Raw genomic sequence first — 24,267 nt, 5'->3', positions numbered from 1 at the left:
CCATAAGCGAGAAGATGCAGATAATCCCCGACGGGCGTGACTTGTTTGGTTGCTGATTTGGAACAAAGTATAAGATGAGGCTATGCAAGCCTAGCTATCTTTAGCATCCCGTCTGCATGAGATGAGAAAGCAGAGTGGAAGAGCGACCAAAGAAGCAAATATGATTTGCCAACGCTCGTATCACCGGTAGCCACAAGAGCAAGGTCGTCCAAGCACCGTTGCCCGTAATAAGACTAATAATGCTACTTGTAGAGCATCATATCCACCAACGCTCTGGTCGGCCGCGTGTTGAGCGGATGTGGTTTGCGGTCTGCCGCTGCGGGTCGTGCTCCATGTCTCCATGTCCTCAGCAAGGCTAAGCTAGGCTCCCACGCACGCGGCGGGTGGTTGGCGGGCATACGAGCCCAGATATCGAATGCCGTCGTCGCCTCTCGGAGACAAAGGAAGGAAAATGGCATCCTACTGGCTGAAGACGAGGCGCCGCGGCCTGTCCTTGTCCTTGCTGGGCTGGTACAGTCGAGTTGTGGCGGGCTTGGATCTCAAACCGGAGCCCCATATTCTGTATTCCGGACTGCCTTAGTGCGCTGCGTTGACTGCAGAAGCACTTGTCTCGTGAGCTTTCAGCCTTCAGCTTGGATGGGGTACCAAAGCACTTGCGAGGGTTGCCGGTCGTGCGTGTAAAAAGCTGACGACTTGATAGGCGGGCACTTCCAGAGCAAGGACATGGCAGCTGTCATCTCACAAGAGAGACAGGCTACATGCCGACTCTGGCAGGATGAAAGAGGAGACTGCATCCACAGCTTACTCTGCGGTGGGTTCGTGCTCTGTGACCCCCCGTTCACGCACGGCCATATGCATAAATGTGCGAAGCTGATGCGAGTGACTTGATGCTCTCCAGAGGTCAGTCAAGCACGTCAGCAAGAGTCGCCAGTGCTGGAGCGGGAATGGTTTCCCAAACGAGATGCTGATGTGGTCAAACGCTGTCTGTCCGTATCCCGGTGCTTGTATGGAGTGCAGTAGAGAGTCCTCGCAGCTCACAAGATGACAAGTGAGTGGTTCTCGCCCGTCTCTCTTTTCGTCTAGCCTCTGCCCGTCGATGCTGGCCAGTACCGTACAAGTACAGTAGTAGTACGAAGTATTATGGGGGCAAGCAGCAAAGAATCAGGCCATTGATCTCATGGTCCTTGTCTGGTAGCGGCATTGCTAGGATTTTGGGATGCCAACATAGCTAAGTCTGGAGTACGAAGCACGACTACTGCTAGCACCAGAACGAGCAGTCGCGCTCTGTCCATGTACGACTAGTGCCTAATAGTACAAGTAGGCGCTCAACGGCCAGCCGAGTGTGAAGCTGCGGTTCCGACCGCTAGCTCAGCCGGCGCTGCAGATCGATGGCTTCTGAGAGGCTCGCTGGTGAAGCTGCAGCCATGCTTCCGGCTCTGTTGGCATGGAGGACGTCGCTTCCGCAGTCGCCCCGCGCTACAGATGCAGCGTTGCTTTGGCCGGCCTTTGCTTGTACGAAGCCGCTGAGTACATGTACTCGTAGTACGCACAAGGACCTGTATGTCCTCCAGCTAGGCGGGCAGGCACTCTGCTGGCGGACAAGTGAGGGCAGCGGTAGCATATCAGCCTCAATTGAGCTTGTCGGCCATTGGATTGGGTGCTTTCCTCGGCGGCGGACAAACGCTCGATGCCATCGGGTCGCCCCGGCAGACTCATCTCACGGATGCTCGCCAGGCTTGCAGAATTGCAGCCATGCTTGCGAGCGACACAGGACGCGACTGGGACTGGACTGGCTCCTTGGCTGGGGGTTTCGGGCCCCGCAGATTGGCACATGTCGTGCTCGTGTGATAGCAGCATCTATCCCATGAGGAGCTTCCGACTGGTTCGGCTCGCAGAGGCGTCAATTGCGGTTGGCTAATATGCGACTGGATGATGTAAAGGCAGCGGTTGGAGGTCGGCCAACCAGGCATGGGCGAGGGAAAAGTGCTGCCCAACCGAAGTGGTGGCTGAAAGCTTTAAGGTGCCAAAGGATTCAACAACAGCTTGATCCGGAGAGCCGTACCGGCAAAACCCACTCACTAATAACAGCCCGATGGAAGGATATACTACTACTAGGTAGGTACCTACCTAGGTAATAGAGACAAGGCGCATTGTCTGCTGATATGTACTGATACTGGTGTGCATTTAATAGCACTCAAATTACTCCGTACCTAGGTTTGTAGGAGTACTTCCATGTCGGTATATTTCCGTGCAGGTATACCTGGCTCCTAGTACTCCATACTCGTAGTACCATTGGCCGTTTCGTACGTTGCAATTACATCGCAAGTACGGTAAGTGCATGTGATAGACCTCCAATATCACAGACGTTGTACCTCAGCTTTACGAAGCACGGCGACTAGAGAACAAAGCTGTTGGGTAGTACCGCTTTGAGGCCGAGGCGAGGTCTTGATACTTTGCTGTAGGTCGTTGTGCCACCGAAAGTCGGAAGTAGGGACATGTGCCCTGCAGGTTAGTGCTGGCAAGACCAAGGTAAGGGCCTCGTTCCATGGCCTGGTTGTTTCCGGCTCGGACTTTATCTCGATGCAACCTGCAGCCCATTCTGCATTTACAGCAGTCCTCGTACAGGCAGTGTATGAGTGAGGTAGTGTTTACTTGGCAGTAAGTACCTTAGTACAGTAGTACTCGTCTACTCGTCTATATCGACATGATGCTTGTACTCCCCCGTGCTGGACGTTGACGTCTTCTTGCCTTGCCCGGTGATAAGGTACAGGTAGGTACCTACCTAGGTACCTTAGTACTTGACTGCACTATCATCTTGGCAGATCCTTTCCGCTGCCTCCATTACTCAATGGCGCTTGAGATGCGCATACGTGGATTCCATGGTCCGACGTGCCGATGGTTTCCCGTGCCGCGCACTCTGACATAATCCCAGCGTCTATTCGTACAGGATTGTCTGTTAGTAGACAAGTGACAAGTAGACAAGCAGAGTAGGAGCCCGTACTGTACAGTATTCCGTACGCAGGCTAGTTTTGCGGGCTGCATGCTAAGTACAAACAAACACCAGGCCTTGAATCGCTCGCTCGCTCGCTCGCTCGCCACTATACTAAGGTACTGGGGACAATGTGAACATCCCCCGTCGCCGCTACTCGAGCTAGCGTCCGCAACGCAGCCAGACAACGCCCCAGACGCCTTGACCGCATGGCTGTCGGGGCCGCAAGCTCCATCCATGTCTCTGTGCGAAAACCCTGTGCGAGAGTCGGGTGTGTGATACGATACCGGCGGACGCAGGCTGCAGACGGACGCCAGCCTCCTGCCCAGGGGCCTGTAGGGGAGAGAATAGGGGATCATTGGCCGCCGAGATGCCTGCGCGCTTTGCATTGGAACGGACGGGCTGCAAGTACCTGTACGAGTACCTGTACCCGTGCCTGTGGATGATAGGTACCTCGACCTCTTTAGACGAGACGGGTTGGCTGGCTCCAGGTCGTCTCATTGATTGAGTCCCATCGTTGGCAGTACAGTACAGTACCTACCACTGTCCTAGGCACTACAGCAGCACTAATCCACGAGTAGACATCAAGTTGTAGGTACTAGCGCTGGCCAGAAGTACAGTATGGAGGAGCCATGGACGGCAAATGGGCGACGGGGTCAGCATGAATTGATGGATCAACAGTAGTGGAGGCTTTGCTACTTTGCCATGGATGGAAACAATCAAGTTGGGCTGATCCAACAGCATATTAGAATTTACCAGGTAGTTCTTCCCTAGCCCTACCGCGGCGCTCAGAGCGCATCCTGCTGCTCAAAAGTTGTTGTATGTGGATGGGGATGGATGGGGGAGGGGATGGGGGGACCTTGGCGTCCGCTGCTGCTAGCTCCGGCGCAGGCAGTCCCAGTCCCAGTACTGTACCTGTATCTGCACCAGCGCTGGTACCTCTACTCCTCCTCCTCTTCTCCTCCTCAGCGCTTCGAATCAAGCGTGCAGGACCAGGCCAAACCAGGCCAAACCAAACCAAACCAAACCAAACCAGTGCTAACCTAAGCCTCTCCGCACGTACATATGCTAACTCCAAACTCGCCATGCACTGTTCTGCTCTGTTCCGCTCCGTGCATGCAACTTGCACACGAGTTGCATTGACCTGATTGATTGATTGATTGCTCCATTGCTCCAGGCCCCCCCCCCATCGCATCCCATACCATACCTGACCATACCTTACCTTACCTTGACCCTTCCCATCCCCCATACGGCTGTACATCTGCGAACGGCTCTGAGCTTGAGTCCTTAAAAGTACCGCTGCTCCGGCCTCGAACCCCTATCAGCAACCCTCTGCTAACCAACCTCGACGCCTGCAAGCCTGCTATCCCAAATCCAAAGCCGGACCCGCCAAATCCACACTTTGCTTCTCCACCAAGAGCACCAAAAAGTCCACTCGACCAGCTCCAAGGACGCCCAAAGCATCTCGTCTTTTGGCCGTGCTAGACTGGCACAAACATCCCTCCCCAAACTGCTTCTCTGATCCCAATTGCATCTGCACCGCTCGCACAGCATCTTCCTCGCCCATCCCATTGTGCAGTCACCGCGCGTTTTTGGTCGACTCGCTGCCCTTCTGCTCAATCTCCCCCTCCTCCTTTCGCTGCGCCGCTAGCGGGCCCTTTGGAATCGCCGGCCAAAAACCCTAGGATTGCTTGTCTTAGCTCGGTCGCTCAACCGCTAACTTTGCGCCCATCATGGCGGGCAGAATGGTGCTGTACAAGCTGGTGGTGCTGGGCGATGGTGGTGTTGGCAAGACGGCCTTGACCATCCAGCTGTGTTTGCAGCATTTCGTCGAGACGGTAAGCATTCGCCCTTCCCTTTCCAAACACCACCGAGACACAAGGAGAGAGCGCGCGAGAGGCCTAGAAGAGAGAAAACACGGACTCTTCTTTCCCCTCTCCTGACCGATTGGGCGACAGCCTCGGACAACGGCGGTAGCGCATGAGGGGCAGAAACAGGAGCTCTGTCCACCGATGAGATGCATGTTATTTTTTTGCTAACGCTCTACGCCTACAGTACGACCCGACAATTGAGGATTCGTACCGCAAGCAGGTTGTTATCGATGGCCAGCCCTGCATGCTCGAGGTTCTCGACACGGCCGGCCAGGAGGAATACACAGCGCTGCGAGACCAATGGATCCGAGACGGTGAAGGCTTTGTTCTAGTCTACAGCATCGCATCCCGCTCGTCCTTTACACGCATCAAGCGCTTCCACCACCAGATCCAGCGCGTCAAGGAGTCAGTAGCCTCTTCGCCCTCATATCCGGGCTCCCCTCTATCTGCTGCCAGCCCGCAGCTGCCCGTACCCATTATGCTTGTGGGCAACAAGAGCGACAGAGTCACCGAGCGCGAGGTATCAACCCAGGAGGGACACGCCCTGGCTCGGGAGCTTGGCTGCGAGTTTGTCGAGGCCTCGGCCAAGAATTGCATCAACGTCGAAAAGGCCTTTTACGACGTCGTCAGGATTCTGCGCCGACAACGCCAGCAGGCCTCGCGCCCCGCTGCGGGCGCAAGCGGCCGAGCTCGAACAAGCAATGGTGATGTAGGCGGCGGAGGCCGAGACACGCACAAGTATCGGCGCGGCAAGGACGGCGAGAAGGGCAAGTCCAAGTGCATCGTCTTATGAGCAGCTCACGCTCGTCACGTCTTCCAACTCCCGATACATCTTTGAGGGCTGGGTAATGTTGGATGAGGCGCACTTGGTCTCGCATGCTTGGTTTGCTTTTTTTTATTTGGTGCTTGTTTCTACTTATCGAATCTGGCATCCTGTCGACCAGGACATTGTTCATTCCATTGGGAATAGAATGGACGCTGGCATATGTCATACGCTGGCAAGAAGAGCTGGTGCTCTGATTTTTGGCTCCTCTTCTGGTTGTTGGGTGGGCCTGCAATACTGTTACATGATGACGACGACATTCGGCAACAAGAAAAAAAAGCATCTTTTTTTTTTTTTAATTTTTTTTTATTTTTACAAACTCACGGCCCCTCGATTGGCGCATGGCGCAAGACCACTTACGGACGCCCAAACGCACATCAAACAAGGGTGGCATCATTCCGCGGCGCTGGATTCTTACGATGTTTATACTGCTACTGGACAGCCTGATGGTGCTCATTGATGAATTCTGAGAGGCAACGACCTGTTTCTTCTGACTTACCCGACCATTCGACATGCACCCGCCGATGCCAACTGCGCCTTCTACCTCTCATCTCCTGCGTCATTACCAATTCTTACTCTCTCTTTGCGTTCGTTTCCCCACAGATATGGAATGGATGGTCGCGGGTGTTATTGGAGTCTTGGTTGAGTCTGTTTTTCTCCCCCTTCCCTTTCCCACTTCGACAGTTTCATCTCTACTGCTCCCTTATCCTTTTGGGTTATAAAAAAGTAAATTACCGTACACGTCTTGGCACATGTCATGGAGGGGTGTTGATAGCGATATCTTGTTGGATCTGTCAGATTTTTTTTTTTACATCTTTTTTAACCTGTTATTATCCCACAAAGTGCTTATCTGTTTTTTGCCCTTATATCTGGAGAATCCGGTTTCTAGACGAACATGGTATGGAAGAGGGGGATGTTGGATGCTAGAAGCTACTATTTTTTTTTTCTGTTTGTCTGTTTTAAAGAAGCTGTCTTTTCCCTGTCTCTCTTATCCCTCTCCTTTTCTTTTTCTTTGTAAACGAGAGCGAATTTGGGAACGGCCATTGCCACCTTTGGCCGACGGAAAAAAGCAAGAACAAAAAGTCAAACTGCATTGATATTTCGAAGACGGTGACGGGATTTTACTGGGAGGTGTTGCGAAGTCGGTAGACTATTACTACTACTACTACTACAGTACCTGAAATTGACGGAATCCCAGTGTCTCTTTCGATGTCTCTCTACATGAGCAACCACTTACTTAATTCCTCAAGGATCTACCAACTCAGTAGTAGCGCAAGGGGTCTCTGTACAGTCGCCGAGGGAGACTTGCAAGTCGCAATGATGTAATAATGCGGTGTACGCGTTTCGACCATTGACAGCCCGACAACCCCTTGCTCTTCGAAAGGTGACAAGTATATACAGTAACAGAAAAAGGGACACTTGATGTGTCATAAGAACCGGCAATTGAAAAGGTAGGGCGAGAAATAAAACTGGAGCTTTGCAACGGTGATCTACGTTGAAGACCGTGAGAAGTACGGAGTATCGACACGCTTTTTTTGGGGAGGAGTGATAAGCCAGAACGTATGCTATTCCTGGAGCAGTAGGGATGTGCACGGCAAGTCGATCCGACGGGAATTTATTGGTGGAGTATTTGGGCATGTGAACTGGATTTGCTCTCGGTGTAAGGAGAAGTTGGATAGTCTTGACTCGAGTTACCTTTTTTTATTTGGGGTTTGGGGTTCCTTGAGTGGCCGTAGCTGTACATGCGAGTTGGAGTTTGCATGTACTCTGTTGGGGGATTCAAGGGAGGCTGTGTGAAGGCCTAGCCCAGTGGAGGATAGAATAACTGAGACAGCAACTTGCTATAATCAAAATGTAGCCTCGACTTTACAACTCAAAGTGCCTGCATATATATCTACTATATATACTTATATTTTCAGGATCTGACTTCTATTGTTGTCATCTACCTCCTAACAATAGCATTCTCTGTTTCCAGAATCTCTACTGAATAGATCTTCTCTTCGCACTCCCTCACATCCCATCCACCGCCTGCTAAAAGCCACCTTCTTTCACACTGTAACACGGACCTCTCTCCATCTCCAGAGTTTTCTATTTAGCTCCTTGCAGAAATTTGTCTTCTCTTCTATCCCTCCGGCTAAAGACGGGACAACTGGCACTTTTGTCCAAAAACTCAATGATAAGGCAGAGAGGTACATACGCTCGTTTTCCTGTTGGTTCCTCTTAGCCGCTCCTAGACACCGATAACCTGCAGAAAGTGGATGCCCTCAAAACGCATTAAAGGGAGACAACATTCGATGGCGTGTAAGTTTTTTCTTTTTCTTCTGTTTGGCAGTTTGAGCCTTCTGCAAGAGTGCGGGGTAGTAATTAAAAGACAACATGTAGTTTTTCTGCTCTGTACCTTAGTATCTTTTGTCTCTATTTGCTTTTCTGTGAGGCCTTTTTGGACCAGCACCTGCCCTCTTCTTTCGTCTTGGTTTCGAGGTGTAAGCAATTAGTTGGAAACCGTTAGTCTAGGCAGACTTTTGACCTGTGGTTTTGACACTTGAACTGTCACTTTAGTGCTGTTTGTTGGCTGGGTTTACTAAAGACAGATAGGATGGACGCCGAAACCACCCACCCCAGCCAGCTGTAACTAATTTCCAACGCTTCTGCCCATGTGCATCTCGGTTAACAGACGATGGCGTGCTAATTGGCAAATCTGCTGTTGTTGCCCAAGCAGCATGTCTGAGTTAACGATAATAGCGTTGCAGAGTGGCAAAATATGCTTTTGCCCAGGCATGTCTGAGATGCAGTTGATGGAACGGCGCGTAAATTAGCAAATCTTCCGTTTTTGCCCGTTCCCTTTTATTGCGGGTTCCCCGTGGTGACATCCTGTCAATCTGGTGTCAAAGCACTTGGCGACGTAACCAAAGCTAACCACCAAAAGGGGCAAAAAGAAGGAAGGAAAGAAAGGTCCGAAAATGAAGAAGCCCGTCTGGATTACGCGTATTGTTAATAGTATAAGCCACCGACTATTGGAGAAAGAGAGAAAGAGGTTATTGGCTGGGCTTGGTCATGGCCTGTAATTAGATGGACAGAATAGACGAGACTGCAGATTGACAAGCGAGGCATCAATTAATGTTACTTGGGAGAGAATATCGCTTTATACACATCTGCTACACTCATTTTATGTAAATGCTATGGGCTAATATTACTTCAAGAATATTATTATACTTCGGAGAGAATCTCCTTGTACAAACATCTCCACAGCCATCTCATATAAAAGTGACCTCTCTCTAAATACCTGATTTCAATTCTAGCAATCACCCCCTTCTCGCCGCGCTCATTTCACCCACCGCTTCACCGGATTTACTCGTTCATCTACTCCGTAGACGTATCCCATGATACAGCACTGCAAGGGAGTCGAAAGTTTGTCAAGCAACCCAGTGTCTAAGTCAATCTCCCCCTACCGAAAAGGCAAACACTACTCCGTGCATCTCATGAGACAGCTTCATCGGCCATGGCCGGCTTATCGGCTACCATGTCAAACACACCGAGACTGTAGGTAGCCAGCCAGCACCAGAATCAGACCATCAAGTCCTACCGCCAATTGCTGGGTACTATGGTATCCTCGATCTGACCTCAATACTGAATCTACATATATATCAAAGCTTATAGAGTATTGGACTCGAGTCGTTGGCCACAGGGAGACGCATTTATACTACTACAGGAAGTGGCAAGTTAATCATGTTCTATTCAAGTGATAGTCAAAATCGAGCACACAAAAGATGTCCACATTTTGCTGCTTCAAACCATGCCGCCATCTGTCATATCAATCCCTGCGACATTTGTCCCGATAAAAGACGCCATAAACCCGTAATTGAAGATATTCTCTCGTCGCTGAAGAAAGCAGGGGTCTCCAAAAGTATAACACGAAAAGTAGAAATCAGATATATAAAAAAGACAACAAAGAAAATAATCCCCACATCATTGACCCATGCGACTGAAGATTATTGTATAAATCACCTACAGTCTACTTGATCAATCCTTGGTTTCATGCTCATCGCCAAAGGGGCTAGAATCGCGCTTTTGGGATCCAGAATCCCCCTCCTTGGTAGCCCCCCTCTCCCTGCCGGGCGAAGCAGGAGGAGCCTCGACGGAGATCTTGGGGCTTGACTGGTCCGGAGGATCAGAGAATGGGCCCTGGTCTACTGTCGATGATTCTCCGCGGCTTGTCGGAGGAGTGCTGTCGCCTGTTTTTGGCGACTTGTTACCAAGTGTCGTGGAGGATTGGCTTCCCTCTGGCTTGGAGGCAATCTCCACCATTCTCAGTCCAGAACCTCCCACCTTGACGACTTGTGCACGGGCTTGAGTTACGGTATTGGCGTTGTTTAGGAAAGTTGAGCCGACACTAAAGTTGCTTGCCGCGCTCTGGGGTCGTAGGGTCTTGCCAGGGTTGAACTTGTCGTAGTCGATGCTGGGGACAGGAGGTGTGCTGGGGGCGCTTGTGCCGGACTTGACGCTCACCATTGTTGGCTTGGCACGCATGACAGTCTGGGCGGGAGTCAGGACCTGCTGTTTGCCACCACCAAAGATGGTAGATGCAATGCTAGAGCGAGGTGGAGCAAACGAGGTCCTGTCGGAAAAGGCGGAGATGCCGGAGTACGTCGAGTCTCGCAGGTTGCCGGGGACGAAGAAATGGGGGTTGTCAGCACCGGAATCGCGGTACCCTTCGGTGTGGTGCATGGGGATCGGCGGAACAGGGGGGACCAACACGTTGGGTGACGCAGGCGTTGCTCGGTTGGTGACGCCGGGAATGTAGGCGATTTGGATAATGTTGGAGGCTCGCGTGAGGACGGTAGAGGCAATCGAGTGGACAGTATGTGTAGATCCGCGGCGGGTGACCCGGTTGCCGTTCTTCTCGCCGCCTTCGGTGGCGCTCTCTTCGACTCCGTACACCGACTGAGAGAGCCGCCTCTTGGGCTTGATTAGGAATCTCCACACCAGGTAAGTGATGATGGCGATGGCAGCAATACCGCCGACAACACCACCAGCAATAGGTCCAGCACTGGGCCCGCCGTTGCCTCCGCCTCCGTTGCTGGGGGTAGGCGAATCGTTGACCGCACAGAAGGACTGTGGGCATTGCGTGCAATCGAGCGGAACCGTGAACTGACAGCTCTCATTGGAGGCACAGGACGGGCATTGAAGCTTGGACGTGTCGTCGCACTTCACACACTCGCCTTTTCGGGGGACCAGTCTCATCACTGACATTGCCATTAGCATTCGTCACTATGCCGAGACGCGGCTCTTTCCATTGCTTTCTCACCTTGATGGAGCTCCGTCAGGTCCCTCGCAACGAGGTACGATGTCGTATCCATCTTTGACGATTTACTTATAGCGATGGGCGATGATAATAATAATAAGCAGTAGACACTCGGCGATTGATGTTGGCAAGCTCGATTCGGTCAAATCGGAGGAGTAATTCGGCTGAACTGGATGACAGGGAGTCAAGCAAATTGTGACGGATGACAGCTGATCGACGCTTCGGGATTTCGAGATTCTGGTTGAGTATCCTGGATTTTTCTTCTTCTGTTTCTCTTGGACGTGATAACAGCCGGACGATTCGGATTTTTTCGGCAAAAAATAGAGTACTTGTCTCGTCGTGTAGAGGTCGAAAGACAAGCGGAAATTGGGAGAAAGGAGTGGACTGAGTCTAGCTCAAACAAAACAAACCCAAAAAAAGAAGAGAATAAAAAATACAATAAAAAATAAACCACAGAGAGGAAACGAGAGTGAGTGGTAACAACAAGATGCTAGATCGTAGACGAATGGAAAGACATAATCGGCCTTGGCGACAGTCGTGATAAGAAACGAACGGAGGAGAAAAACTGGTTCCTGTTCGTCGATTTTTTTTTTTTCCCTGGTGGTGCTGATTGTCGCTCGACAGGCAAAAAGAAGGCGAAGCAACGGGGTGGTTGAGAAGCGAAAGAGGGAAACTGCGCTTGTTTGGGGGGCTGCGGCAGAGCGACATACGAATAAGCCGCTGGACACACTAAAAGTACGAGCTCTACAGGCATCAGCAGCGCCAAGTTTGCCCTTGCAATGGCGATTCTGCTGCAAAGAACGCAGAAAGATGGAGCCCCCCCCCAGTTGACGATGGGGGCGTTTTCTGGCGCCAGGGGTAGCATCAGGGAACTAGAGCCGCTTGGAGACTAGCCGCCCTAATTTATCAGAGGGCCGAGCACAGTGCATATAGTGCGGGTGCCCACCTCTTGTTTTGAGCTGTTTTGGGGTGGCCGGGGGTGTCTGCGTGGCGCTGAGAGGCGCTGAGTGGCCGCGGCACGGAGGCTGGTGGGGCGTCTGATTGGTCGAGGGACAGTACGTGTACAGTAAGCATGCACTGTAGCCGCCTCCGCTCCTCCATTATTGTTTACTGGCGCTAGTAACTCGGCCGTGGTGTTGTTTTGAAGCGTTGCAACGGTGTGGATTTTTAATGGCCTGCCCGATGCATCGAATAAGATTCACGACAATGCACCACCAGGATGGATCTCGTTTTCTTTCGATTTTTTATTCCCACCGAGCTTTGCCGCAGTCCGGATTCACTTGATGCTGGTTCCGCCGCTCCCGTGTTTGTGTCCAGGTATGAAGTACTACTAGGTAGGTACTGGGTAGTATTACTCCGCGTGCCGACCGACAAATACTCTCCAGGTACTTGCTGATATTGTACGGAACATGGCGGATGCCAGGGTACAATATGTGTACATGTACTGTACTTGTACGTGCAGTAGCCCAGACTCCGTATTTGTTGCCCCGAATCTTGTTCCGTGGACACGTAATGCAGTCAATCGCCCTCTCCGGCACAGCTGACTCCTCGTATCACCGAGCCGCCGGCTATCGCCTCGATCACGCCAACAAATAAAATTCAGAATCAATTCAACCAAGAAGAAAAAGAAGAAATGAAAAGAAAAGAAAAAATACGAGTAGTTCGCGCCAAGGACGCGTGTCTCGCGTGCCAGTGGACAAACGACCTGGTGCCACCAAGCACATACAAGTATAACCCAGCGCCTCGCAGCCCGCGTGGGACGAGAGACCACTCGCACTGATTCAGCCCAGCCCTCTGGATCCAATGGTTTCTCGTCTAAAGGGCGGCCCTGCGCGAGATTCTCCAATCAGGCCCGTGAGACTCTGCAGCTTCTAGAGCAGTGACACAGTATGTAGCGGATGAAGAACTTTTAATTGGCGAGCATATCAGCAAAGGTGACATTCACGGTCTCCAGACCACACCCGCTATCGCCACCAAATGAAAAGGCAAAGTAAAGGAAAAAAAAGAAAAGAAACGCAAGCCATCGTTCTTGGCCTTTCCATCCCTTGCTTTCCGTCTTGGGCTAAAGAGAACCACACTTGCAGCCCTCACATCCCCGTAAATTAACAATTTGCCAACACAGCAAATCACGCTCCCTCCCCGCCATCATCGAGCATGACACTCGCAAATGAACCGTCCCTCGAGCAAGGGGGGGCTGCAGACACACGTTTCGCACGTGCAAGTACACTAACACTGCCCAGCAGGTACTCTATGCGGAGTACTACTTGGAGCAATTGTAGATGGGACGAATCAATCGCCATGCCCTGCGCTGAGTATTTTTAACCTGCTCACACCAAGTAAAGCAGAGGCAGCCTCACCGCAACGTGGTCTGTTGTATATAAATTCCGCAATGCGTGGGCCGCTTGTACGAAGAATTGCGACTCTAAAATATTACAAGGCTGCATCGTGCAGATCCTTCGTTCTGGAACATGCCCATTCTTATTGCAAGCGGAGAATCATCATTTTTCGGGACAAGCCCGTTACAGATATACTCTGGAATTTACCTGCTATATTCATCCAACGCACAGAGTTTACATAATACTACTCGCGTGATATCCTTATTGATTTTGAACATGATGAACAAGATGCTTTTGAAATCAAGTCGTAATTGTCATGACGAGACAATGCTATCATTAATTCCTGACCTCTTCCACACATGGGTCCCAAAAAATCTAGAGTACAATCCCACAAAATCTATAGCTTCCCAATAGTAGCATGAATTCTCAAACTCCAACATCCTTCCTGCTCCGACCCTTCTACCGACAGTCTTTTTTAAATCCATGATCCAGGGGTTTACGCATTTGATGCGTCATTGTTACTCTGAGAGCTGGCGCTCATGACTGGCTTGTTGGTCACTGGTAGCGACATCTTGGCCTTTTCACCCTGGCGAATCTTGCCCCAAGCATACACGAGACCGCTGACGAAACCAATGAAGATGGCAGAAACACTGCCAAAGGTAACAGGGGCGTCGAAGAAAATGAGACCGCTGACGGCGATGGGCAGCTTGTTCAGGGCTCCCACCATGGAATAGGTCGTAGATGAGGTGACACGGATACACCAAGCGGATGAGTAGGAGATGAAAATGGCGCAGAGACCCGAGTACACCATGCCGAGGATGAGGTTGGTTCGCGTCTCCTCGGGGAAGTTTCGTGCCAAGTTATCAGCAGACCAGTCCTCAACCAAAAGAGAGCCAATAATCAGGACAGGAATAGTCAAGAAGTTGTTGTAGAACATGGCTAAAGGGGGAAAAGTCAGCGGTTGATACATCTCAGTGCCTGTAAATAAGGGGCCACTCACTGTCCCAGTCCTTGAAGCCCATCTTCTTGATGACCTTGCGCATGCCCAACACAAACGCAGCTTGGCAGATAACGTTCAAGCCCATCCAGGTGTAGCCCACCTGCAGAGTGCTGAAGGATTGAGATGCCTTTGCTGAACGGCCCGCGGCATCAGCATCAGCCCATGCAGCAACCATGGAGCTGAAAATGATCAGGCCAAAGGAGAGAAGAATGGTGGGCGTCACGCTTCCCCCAAACCAGAGCACCTCTCCGTAGGCGATAACAATGATGGTAAGGTTCTTGAAGATGGTATACACAGGCACGGAGATGTACTGAAGCGCCTTGGCACCAGTATAAATCATGCCAACCAAAAGAACAGAAACAGGGAACCCTAGACAGAATGAGCAACTCTGCTTGCCATGGAATTGGGGCATAAATGCTCACATCTCTTTCCCTTCTCCGGATCAAACGGAGAAAGGTTGGTGATTAGGCCAGCCTGCTTGCAGGCTTGAATGGCAACTACGCACACAATGGACTGTTTTGCCAATTAGGAAACTGTGCCCTGGAGAGACGGGGGAGATGATGTCTTACCTGAATAGCAAGGTAGAGAAAGTTCATGTTCCATGAAGAGCCAGAGACAACGTATTTGTTGACGACGGTCATGCTAATGGAAGCCAGGCAGTAACCGAGAACAGACGCTCCCGGGCTGTTGTCAATCTTGGACCAGTCAAAGCCGCCATTGTTGCCTCGCGGCGATGGTGAGCGGGAGTAGGCCGCCTCGACCTTACCGCCATCTCCATTCTCCGGGTCCCGGACGCCGTAGTCGTCGTTCTTCTTGTCAGACATTGTGAGGCTCACTGAGATGGACGCTCAGGCAGCTAAGAGGTGACAACGAGAGTGAGTGAAATGAAAGGCTGGTAGACAGAGTCGCTAAGGGTGGGTTCCACGCAAAAGAATCAGGATCCCTGGGGGGCTAGAGATGGCGCGATCTGCGTCAGAAGGGAGAAGGAAGATGTATCAAACGAGAGGCTTCTTCTGGAATAACTGAAGAGATGAAGACTATGCAAGAGGCGCGCGCGCGAGGGTCGCTGTGAAGACCGCTCTTTGCCAGACACGTACTCCCTAATACTACTCCTAACTCCGTACATACAATTCAGGAGAACAAATCCTGTCCAAGGTTGGGAAATTTCATCTCGATCCCTTTGTGGGGCTGCTCACCGAAAGGGGCTTAGCGAGATAGGCGCACCGCCTCGCACATGTACGAGGACATTTGGTGGCGATTAGAGTCAAAAGGCCTCACACTGCAAGTGTCTCGTATCGGAGTGTATCAATTGTGTACCATTGGAGTACGAGGTACGGTACGAGGTGCAGGTGACGGGGCACGCGCCGCATGAGGCCATGATAACCAGATAAGTATGTATGTGTATGGCCAGTGAGGTGAAGCAGCACAGACTACTATCAGGTAGGTAGTGATTGCAATTGCCCGCCATCTTCAACAATCACCTGTACCGTCTTCCTCCTGTCACAAGAGTCTCCGGCGGGGCCTGAGCCAATCTAATCGCCCCAAGATGCTGAGATTAGTAGCATCCTCATATACAGGTACTGTGCTCTGCCTGCAGGGTGGAAATTTGGCTGTCCCACAGCTGCTGGCATGTGGCCCCTAGATGGGAAAACGCCCTGTTACAGGTTCCTGGAACAACTGCCGGGCATCTATGCCTCTGAGATGCGGCATCACTGCAGGCGTTGCACAGAAAGCCGGCAGCGTGCCACTCGACGATACTCGTATAATATGACTGCTCATTGTTTATCTATTTGTCTTTGTGCGGAGTACTTAGCCCCGTAGATCAATGGCTATTTTGGAAGAACGGGCAGACGAACTTACAGAGCAATTTGTCTTATGTACAGTGCTTTTTGTTCTCGACGACAAATCGAATGCTGCGCACGGGCACCGTGCACTGTGCACACTGTGTGAAATACCCGTCAGATCAGCGGAAAGCCTTACCACTACGGCGTAGCAAGGCAGCAAACATTCCATTAGGAGAATAGCCATTTGGCACCGAGGCTGCACCGCCTCCACAGTGCTGCGGACGTAGGGCGCTGATTGGCCTCAGCTTTAGCTGGTGCTATTTTTGGTAATGATCAAGAAGGCATCGGTAATGATGAGATGAGAATGGCCCTGTGGCTGACGCTGGCGATGCTGGATGCTCCCGAGCCGCATTTACCTCTTTGGACATAGCCAAGGGCGGAGAGTAAGCAGAAATGAAGAATGTCGCTAAGAGCGATGCTAATATGCAGCAGCAGATGGAATCTCCAGGTACTCCCGTCTGTAAATATAGACTGGACGGATTCCATAAACCACGCTGTGGCTGGAATCAGGAGCGTCCGTTATTATTAGTGAGATGAGCCGAAAATACACAGTGACCTACACTGTGCATCGTTCTCCAGCATACAGTGGGACGCAGTCAGCCGCGCTCCAAGGATTGGACGTCAGCAACTGGGCTGGGCTCCAAAGCGGATACCGCCTTGTTTTTTTTCTGCCCACAGACATACGAGGTTTTGACACATGCGGCTCGTGCGAGCAAAAGGGACGCAGCACCAGGCCGTATTCCATTTAGAGCCAGCGCTGTCAGACTTCAGCCCTCTTTGAAGCTGGAATGTGGGCTGGCTGCCATAAACAAAAGAGGAAGAGAAAGAAAAAAGTTATCGACGTCAACACTGTACAAGTAAAACAATGTACAAGTAACACGAGAGCTGTTAGACCCTCCTGCACAAGGGAGGGGCAACGTGATGACGACAGGTGATACTCTGCTGCGTCCGGCCTTTATTGAGGTGCGCTGGACCGCGTCTTACAGCGAGAAGAGCAGCTTTGGTTCCCTACGGCTGTCTCACCGCAGACGCTAAGTCAGGCTGATAAGGCACCCTAAGCCAAACGTTGCCCAGCGGATGTTGGTCTGTTTGAGAGTCTGCCAGTCTGTCCTGGCACAGTGCATGTGAGGTGGCTCAGCTTGCCCCCAAATCCCCTTAGCGTCAATCTCCCCTATTCTGGGCCACTGCCCAAGTGGCTGGACACTGTATGCCTTTGTTCGTACTGTCCGAAACAAGATCCTAGAAGCAAGCTGCACTTGGGGCATCTCCTGAATCGTTCGCGAGAGCCTTTCCCTCTCCTTATTATCTTTTTCAGCCCACTAAGCTTCGTCGGTCGACAACTCTCTCTCCTCCATCTTCCCCAACCTTCAATCCTACCATTCGAGGCTGGTGCCTCATTGCTCGCATCGTTAGGGGTCGGGTTGCTTTCCGCAAACAAAGCTGGCATTGAGCTCAATAGATTTTTTTTCTCTCTTGGAGGTCCCCTTTTTTTTCTCCATTGCACCTATTGGGACCTAGGCGAGCCATCTAGACACGAATTACGAACCACTTTATCCAAAGACGCTCTTTAGCACATTACGATTCCACCAGCCATCGTCTTGATATCACTTTAGAAATAGGACCATCATGGCATACAACGGTCCCGGCGGTGGCCAGGGCGGGGGACACCCGCTACAGGATCTTCCCTCGGGCAGTAGCGTGAGTAACTACCATATCAGGATGGGAAATGGGGAGGGTGAGTTGGACAAAGGTTGGCTAACGCGGCTTGCTTTTTTCGTCTTCTAGTATCACCTGCCCCCTCACGAGGAGGAAGAACAAGCTGGACGATATCTGCTGAACGAGCCTGGCTCGCATGGCTACGAGCATGATCGACTCGGTGCAGGAACTCCTCCCGACCGTCCTGTCTCAGCTTACAGTCTCACCGAGTCTTATGCTCCCGGAGCCTCGCCCATCGGCACTCCTGGCTTGGGCAGTGACAACGGATACGGCCAGTACGGACAGGGCCAAGGATACGATTTCCCTCGCCCCGCCTCCACTGTCCATGACAACGATGACGACAGCTGGGTTCAGAGACAGCAGCAGCCCGCCACCGGTGGTGGCCTGAAGCGTTACAACACCCGAAAGGTCAAGCTTGTCCAGGGTTCCGTTCTCAGCATCGACTACCCCGTGCCCAGCGCCATCAAGAACGCAGTCGAGCCCAAGTACCGCGATGTTGAGGGCGGCAACGAGGAGTTTGTCAAGATGCGATACACGGCAGCCACCTGTGATCCCAATGACTTCACCCTGAAGAACGGTTACGACTTGCGGCCGCGAATGTACAACCGTCACACCGAGCTGCTTATTGCCATTACATACTATAACGAAGACAAGGTTCTGCTTGCCAGAACTCTGCACGGTGTGATGCAGAACATCCGTGACATTGTCAACCTCAAGAAATCGACTTTCTGGAACAAGGGAGGCCCTGCATGGCAGAAGATTGTCGTGTGCTTTGTCTTTGACGGTATCGACAAGGCCGACAAGAACACCCTGGACGTGCTCGCCACCATTGGTGTGTACCAGGACGGTGTCGTCAAGAAGGATGTCGACGGCAAGGAAACCGTTGCTCACATCTTTGAGTACACCAGTCAGCTTTCCGTCACGCCCAACCAGCAGCTCATCCGACCTTCTGGTGACAGCCCGCAGAATCTGCCCCCTGTTCAGTTCATCTTCTGCTTGAAGCAGCAGAACACCAAGAAGATCAACTCCCATCGTTGGCTGTTCAACGCCTTTGGCCGAATCCTGAACCCCGAAGTCTGCATTCTTCTTGATGCCGGTACCAAGCCCAGCCCGCGTTCGCTGCTGGCTCTGTGGGAGGGTTTCTACAACGACAAGGATCTCGGTGGTGCTTGTGGTGAGATTCACGCCATGTTGGGTAAGGGCGGCAAGAAGCTGCTCAACCCCCTGGTCGCTGTGCAGAACTTTGAGTACAAGATCTCCAACATTCTCGATAAGCCTCTTGAGAGTTCATTCGGCTATGTCAGTGTGTTGCCCGGTGCCTTCTCGGCCTACCGATTCCGAGCCATCATGGGACGCCCTCTAGAGCAGTATTTCCACGGTGATCACACCCTGTCCAAGATTCTCGGTAAGAAGGGTATTGACGGCATGAACATTTTCAAGAAGAACATGTTCTTGGCCGAAGATCGTATTCTCTGTTTCGAGCTGGTCGCCAAGGCTGGCCAGAAGTGGCATTTGACCTACATCAAGGCCGCCAAGGGTGAAACAGACGTTCCCGAAGGTGCTGCCGAATTCATCTCTCAGCGTCGTCGTTGGCTTAACGGTTCGTTTGCTGCCTCTCTGTATTCGCTGATGCACTTCGGCCGAATGTACAAGTCTGGCCACAACATCATCCGCATGTTCTTCTTGCACATTCAGCTCATCTACAACTTCCTCAACGTTATTTTCTCTTGGTTCTCCCTGGCTTCTTACTACCTCACAACCACCGTCATCATGGACCTTGTGGGTACCCCCGTTATTGCTTCATCCAACTCGTCTGAGCACCACGGCTGGCCTTTTGGAGACGAGGCAACACCCATCATCAACACGCTTCTGAAGTATCTCTATCTTGCGTTTGTTATCCTACAGTTTATTCTTGCCCTGGGTAACAGACCAAAGGGTTCCAAGTTCACCTACATTGCTTCCTTCATGGTCTTTGCGTTGATTCAGGGTTACATCTTGGTTCTTTCCGTCTTCTTGGTCGTTCAAGCGTTCAACACTCCTATCCAAGACCAGATCAACTTTGACTCTGGAGAAGACTTTGTCAAGAGTTTCTTCTTTGGAGCGGGTGCTGCAGGTGTCATTATCATCGCTTTGATCACCATTTACGGTCTTTACTTCATTGCCTCTTTCCTCTACCTCGACCCTTGGCACATGTTCCACTCCTTCCCCCACTACCTGTTGCTCATGTCGACCTACATCAACATTCTCATGGTCTACGCGTTCAACAACTGGCACGATGTGTCTTGGGGTACCAAGGGTTCCGATAAGGCTGAGGCTCTTCCGTCTGCCAACGTCCAAAAGGGCGAGAAGAACGAAGTCGTTGTCGAAGAAATTGAGAAGGAGCAGGAGGATATCGACAGTCAATTCGAACAGACTGTGCGACGAGCTCTGGCCCCCTTCAAGGAGACGGAAGAGGTTGAGAAGAAGGACGTTGAGGACGGTTACAAGTCTTTCCGTACCGGTCTGGTCGTCTCTTGGCTGTTTTCCAACATTATCCTCATCATCGGTGTCACTACCGACGACTTTGCCCAGTCAGGCTTGGTGGTAAGTAACATACTCGGTTTTGCTTCGCAGAAAGAGCTTTATAAACTAATTATTTGCAACAGGGATCCTCATCCAGCCGCACTGCCAACTTCTTCAAGTTCCTTCTGTACGCTACGGCCGTCCTGTCTCTTATCCGCTTCATAGGTTTCCTGTGGTTCTTGGGTAAGACGGGTCTCATGTGCTGCTTCGCTAGAAGGTAAATTATTGAAAGGTCGGATTCGGCCCCGATCGGGTGTGTGGGTGGTGGTTTTCCAGGAATATTACGGGCCTGCCCAGTAGACAAATTATTTCATATACAGATACCTTGGCTTGTAACGTTATTAGGGCATTAATGTTTTTAGCATGTTTCTTTGTTCATGGGATGGAATAGGCGACTTGAGACACCAAAAAAAGTTTTGCAGATAGCTGGGAAGAATGTTTGCTGTGTACCTACAGAGTAGAGAATGGAGGGATAGAGGAAACAAAGGAACCTATTCAATTGATGACCAAACGCGGATGATCTGGTGCTCAGTGAATGTCTTGATGGCTCTGCTGTTGAGTAGAGTACGGTATGAATACGAAGTGCCAAAGTGTGCCTTGTCATTTAGTAATTCTAAGAGCAGCCTAACGAAATTCGGAACGCTCAATTGCGCCGCTTTAAGTGATTATTAACCCGCTGTAATATAGTGCCCATCCCACCGTAATATGGCAGCTAGCCTGCTAAGTTATAGGCTTCCAAATACCATTGCAGTGCGCTATCCGCCTTGTAATAGATGACATCCATGGATCTATAATAAAGCAGCACCAAGGTCTATTCCTAATAAGGCTAATCTAAGAACTCGTTCCCTGGGCAGGGGGCAAATACCACTTCTAATAGCTACAGTAGTAGTTGCATGCCACTGTAGTCGCGCCTTATCTTATCGTCATTGTGTGACAGCATTCAGTCATCTTCGGCAGACAGGCAACGAGCACCGAAGCGCTCCCCGCGGATAAGGCTTCTTTTTTCCGTCTACGAACGTCACTTGTGCAACAGCTGAAAGCTCTCTGGCCCCCTCCGATTCGGCGGTCTAGGCCTCTTCTCCCACCCATCCAACGTTTCTTTCCACTCTCTTTGTAATCAGGCAGTTCAGGATACCGCTTCTCGTCTCACCGGCGATCCCCGACAAGCCAAGATGTTGAACATATGGTCTATGGTATTTGGATATGCGGTAGCTTCTATGTCGCCACAAAGAGTCCTAACACGAGTCACAGAAAAAAAAGCAAAAGGAGGCTGAGAATGCTGAAGGGCAGGCTGCTGGAGGCAAGAGGAAGAAGGTGACGGCGGCACAGCTACGAGTACAGAAAGGTTTACCTCTCCATGTCCCGATTTACTGTTGAATGGGGCGGGACGGCTAACGGTGCAGCCAGATTTGTCAGAGCTATCTCTCGGCGCGACGATGCAAACGAACTTCCCTGACCCTGACAATATTCTCAACTTCATCTTGTCGATCGAGCCGGACGAGGGGATGTACCGAGGCGGAAAATTCACATTCGACTTTGCCATCAACCAGAACTTCCCTCACGAGCCTCCTAAAGTGCTGTGCAGAGAGAAGATATATCATCCCAACATCGATCTCGAGGGCAAGGTTTGCCTTAACATTCTGCGGGAGGACTGGAAGCCGGTGTTGAACCTGAATGCTGTCATCGTGGGGTTGCAGGTATGAAACCGCACGTGCTCTTCTGCTCGAGGGATTGGCGGAAGTGGAAAAATATTTGAGCCAAGATGCTGACTTGAGGAAATACAGTTTTTGTTCTTGGAACCCAACGCTTCGGATCCTCTGAACAAGGAGGCGGCTGACGACCTGAGAAGCAACCGAGAGGGGTTCAAGCGGAATGTACGAACGGCCATGAGCGGAGGATCTGTCAAGGGAGCGCCATACGACCGAGTATTGAAATAAACTATGGGTTAAAAAAATAGGGCACAGCTTTGTGTAGATTGTCCAAGGCCTGTGCCCAGAGCCTGAGGAGATTTGGGGAGTGTGTGGAGGGAAGGCGGGTGTGACTACGACGACGAGCAGCCGACATACACATAGAAGACGTACTTTGTACATCATCCAACATCCGGCACATCCTTCATTGAAGAGATGGCGCCATAACAAAAAAATCCCGGTCTTGGCTAGTGCTTGAGCCAAAGGATGGCATGTTGCCGTTTTTTTGTGTTTTTGGCCTGGGCCTAGCCACGGGGTTACCCTATCTATATACTACCTTTCATTAAGTCGACATTACAGCATAGAAATACATGGCGTTCATTGCAAGAAGAAGAAGGATAGTGGCTTGGCGTGATTGTTGAATAGAGCCAGTTTTAACCTTGACAGTAAGGATAACAACCTGTGATGGCAAAGGCTGTATTGTAGTATTATAAAGCTATGCAAGGTAGTCAGAAATATTTTGGTAGATATAATAGCGATTTGCCAGCCAGCACCCTAAGCTGGCTATCTAGCATCCTGTATCACAAATTTACTAGCAATAATAGCAAGATACTGTATGTTATTACAGCACTTGGACTGTAGTCGTCGAGGTTGTATAGCCAAGCTGGGTTACTGAATAGCCACTACCATCAATATGATATCAGTGCCTACATGTACCTATCGTACACCAACTGAATATGGTGGGCAGGCTGAGGCACGCGCCTATGACCAATCTCCCCTTGCAGCTTGTGTTTCCAATGATTCCGCAATAACCATAGTAGTAGTCATTAGCCATGTCTTAAATGTTCGGATGTGTTCCGACATGGCCCGACGTGCTTCGTATCCCGTCAGCATACTAGGTAGGTATGCAAGCCGTGCGTTCGCGTCACAGCGAAATATGAAACCTGAGCAATTCCATGAGCACACGAGGACCTGCATTCAGCTAAAATGCAGTCCTTGCATGCATTCAGGGAGAGATGCAAGGACGGGGGATATACGGTGACGCTCTAATGGCCAGTAGATCCAGCGATGGGACTAGCTGCTTAGTACATGCATGTAGGGAGTCAATCAGTCATACTTGGGGTACATGGTAAGCTCCCTGTGCGTCTAGCGAGCTGGCTATAGTATTCTAGTGGGAAGAAGGCAATCCGGGTATTGGAGGTAATATGGCTCTGTTTCTACGGAACCCGTACGGAACCCGACTTGAGTGAGATGGACAGCTCGGAAGATGAGGTTTGACGGATGTGGGATTGGCGGGGCTTATGCAGCTTGATGATGAGATTTGGTGTATTTCCATGAAGCGATTCGAGTGCAATTGTGATTACATTTGTACTTTAGACTAGGATTTGAGATCGAATGGCCATGGATAAAGCAGGCATGGCTACTGTAGAGATCAGCACACAGCATGAATAAGAAACGTTCCATTGGTCGGGCCGAGTATTACGAGTGCTTGTCAAGAAGCCAGATTTCGGCGGCCATAGTGGGGGCTTTTTAACTATTTCATCCCCCGGCAGCGCTGGCACTTGGTATTAGTGCAGCTAAAGATGCGTCATCTCACTTCTTGGGGCCACGAGAATTCAGCTCCGTGTGGTTTTGCTGGGCACAAACGCACAAGCCCTACCTTTGTATATAGTGCATAAACGCGGGCTTGACGTGTTTTCACAGAAGTATTAACCACTATCAGAAATGGCCATTGAGCTCTGCTTGCTCTGCTGTGGCGAATTGGCCTCTGCAGTGGGTTGGAGTGCATGTGCTATTACTGTAGGTAGACAATAGAGTAATACCACTGCAACTTGGTACAGTAAGCCAGTGGAGGGCCCCTCCCTCGCAGCTGCGCGTGTACATAGTACATAGTATACAACGTCCTGGTTGCTCCGT

General features: G+C 51.0%; 5 protein-coding genes across 5 annotated transcripts; 3 read left to right on the top strand and 2 right to left on the bottom strand.

Annotated features, from left to right (window-relative positions):
* Window positions 1–4,722: 4,722 nt before the first annotated feature.
* On the top strand, window positions 4,723–5,653 carry ras2 (ras-like GTPase Ras2; the record flags this gene model as incomplete). Its single annotated transcript, XM_014104203.1, has 2 exons — window positions 4,723–4,827; window positions 5,045–5,653. 2 exons carry the CDS (start codon window positions 4,723–4,725, stop codon window positions 5,651–5,653), a joined length of 714 nt encoding a protein of 237 aa, XP_013959678.1.
* A 3,744-nt stretch (window positions 5,654–9,397) lies between these two features.
* On the bottom strand, window positions 9,398–11,669 carry TRIVIDRAFT_72587 (uncharacterized protein; the record flags this gene model as incomplete). The annotated part of the gene is made up of 2 exons (XM_014104202.1): window positions 9,398–10,926; window positions 10,989–11,669. 2 exons carry the CDS (start codon window positions 11,038–11,040, stop codon window positions 9,704–9,706), a joined length of 1,275 nt encoding a protein of 424 aa, XP_013959677.1.
* A 1,943-nt stretch (window positions 11,670–13,612) lies between these two features.
* Window positions 13,613–15,419, bottom strand: TRIVIDRAFT_72586 (uncharacterized protein; the record flags this gene model as incomplete). Its single annotated transcript, XM_014104201.1, has 4 exons — window positions 13,613–14,260; window positions 14,322–14,690; window positions 14,744–14,834; window positions 14,891–15,419. 4 exons carry the CDS (start codon window positions 15,143–15,145, stop codon window positions 13,818–13,820), a joined length of 1,158 nt encoding a protein of 385 aa, XP_013959676.1.
* A 2,372-nt stretch (window positions 15,420–17,791) lies between these two features.
* Window positions 17,792–20,948, top strand: TRIVIDRAFT_72583 (glycosyltransferase family 2 protein; the record flags this gene model as incomplete). The annotated part of the gene is made up of 3 exons (XM_014104200.1): window positions 17,792–17,863; window positions 17,951–20,461; window positions 20,527–20,948. 3 exons carry the CDS (start codon window positions 17,792–17,794, stop codon window positions 20,662–20,664), a joined length of 2,721 nt encoding a protein of 906 aa, XP_013959675.1.
* Window positions 20,949–21,414: 466 nt separating this feature from the next.
* Window positions 21,415–22,738, top strand: TRIVIDRAFT_85248 (uncharacterized protein; the record flags this gene model as incomplete). Its single annotated transcript, XM_014104199.1, has 4 exons — window positions 21,415–21,636; window positions 21,695–21,788; window positions 21,851–22,140; window positions 22,228–22,738. The coding sequence occupies 4 exons, from the start codon at window positions 21,616–21,618 to the stop codon at window positions 22,378–22,380; spliced, it is 558 nt and encodes a 185-aa protein (XP_013959674.1).
* Window positions 22,739–24,267: the final 1,529 nt, after the last annotated feature.

Source organism: Trichoderma virens (assembly GCF_000170995.1).
Source record: "Trichoderma virens Gv29-8 chromosome Unknown TRIVIscaffold_3, whole genome shotgun sequence".
Lineage (NCBI taxonomy): Eukaryota > Fungi > Ascomycota > Sordariomycetes > Hypocreales > Hypocreaceae > Trichoderma > Trichoderma virens.
The sequence above is the reverse complement of the archived record's forward strand: the minus strand, read 5'-3'. Positions and strand labels throughout refer to the sequence as shown.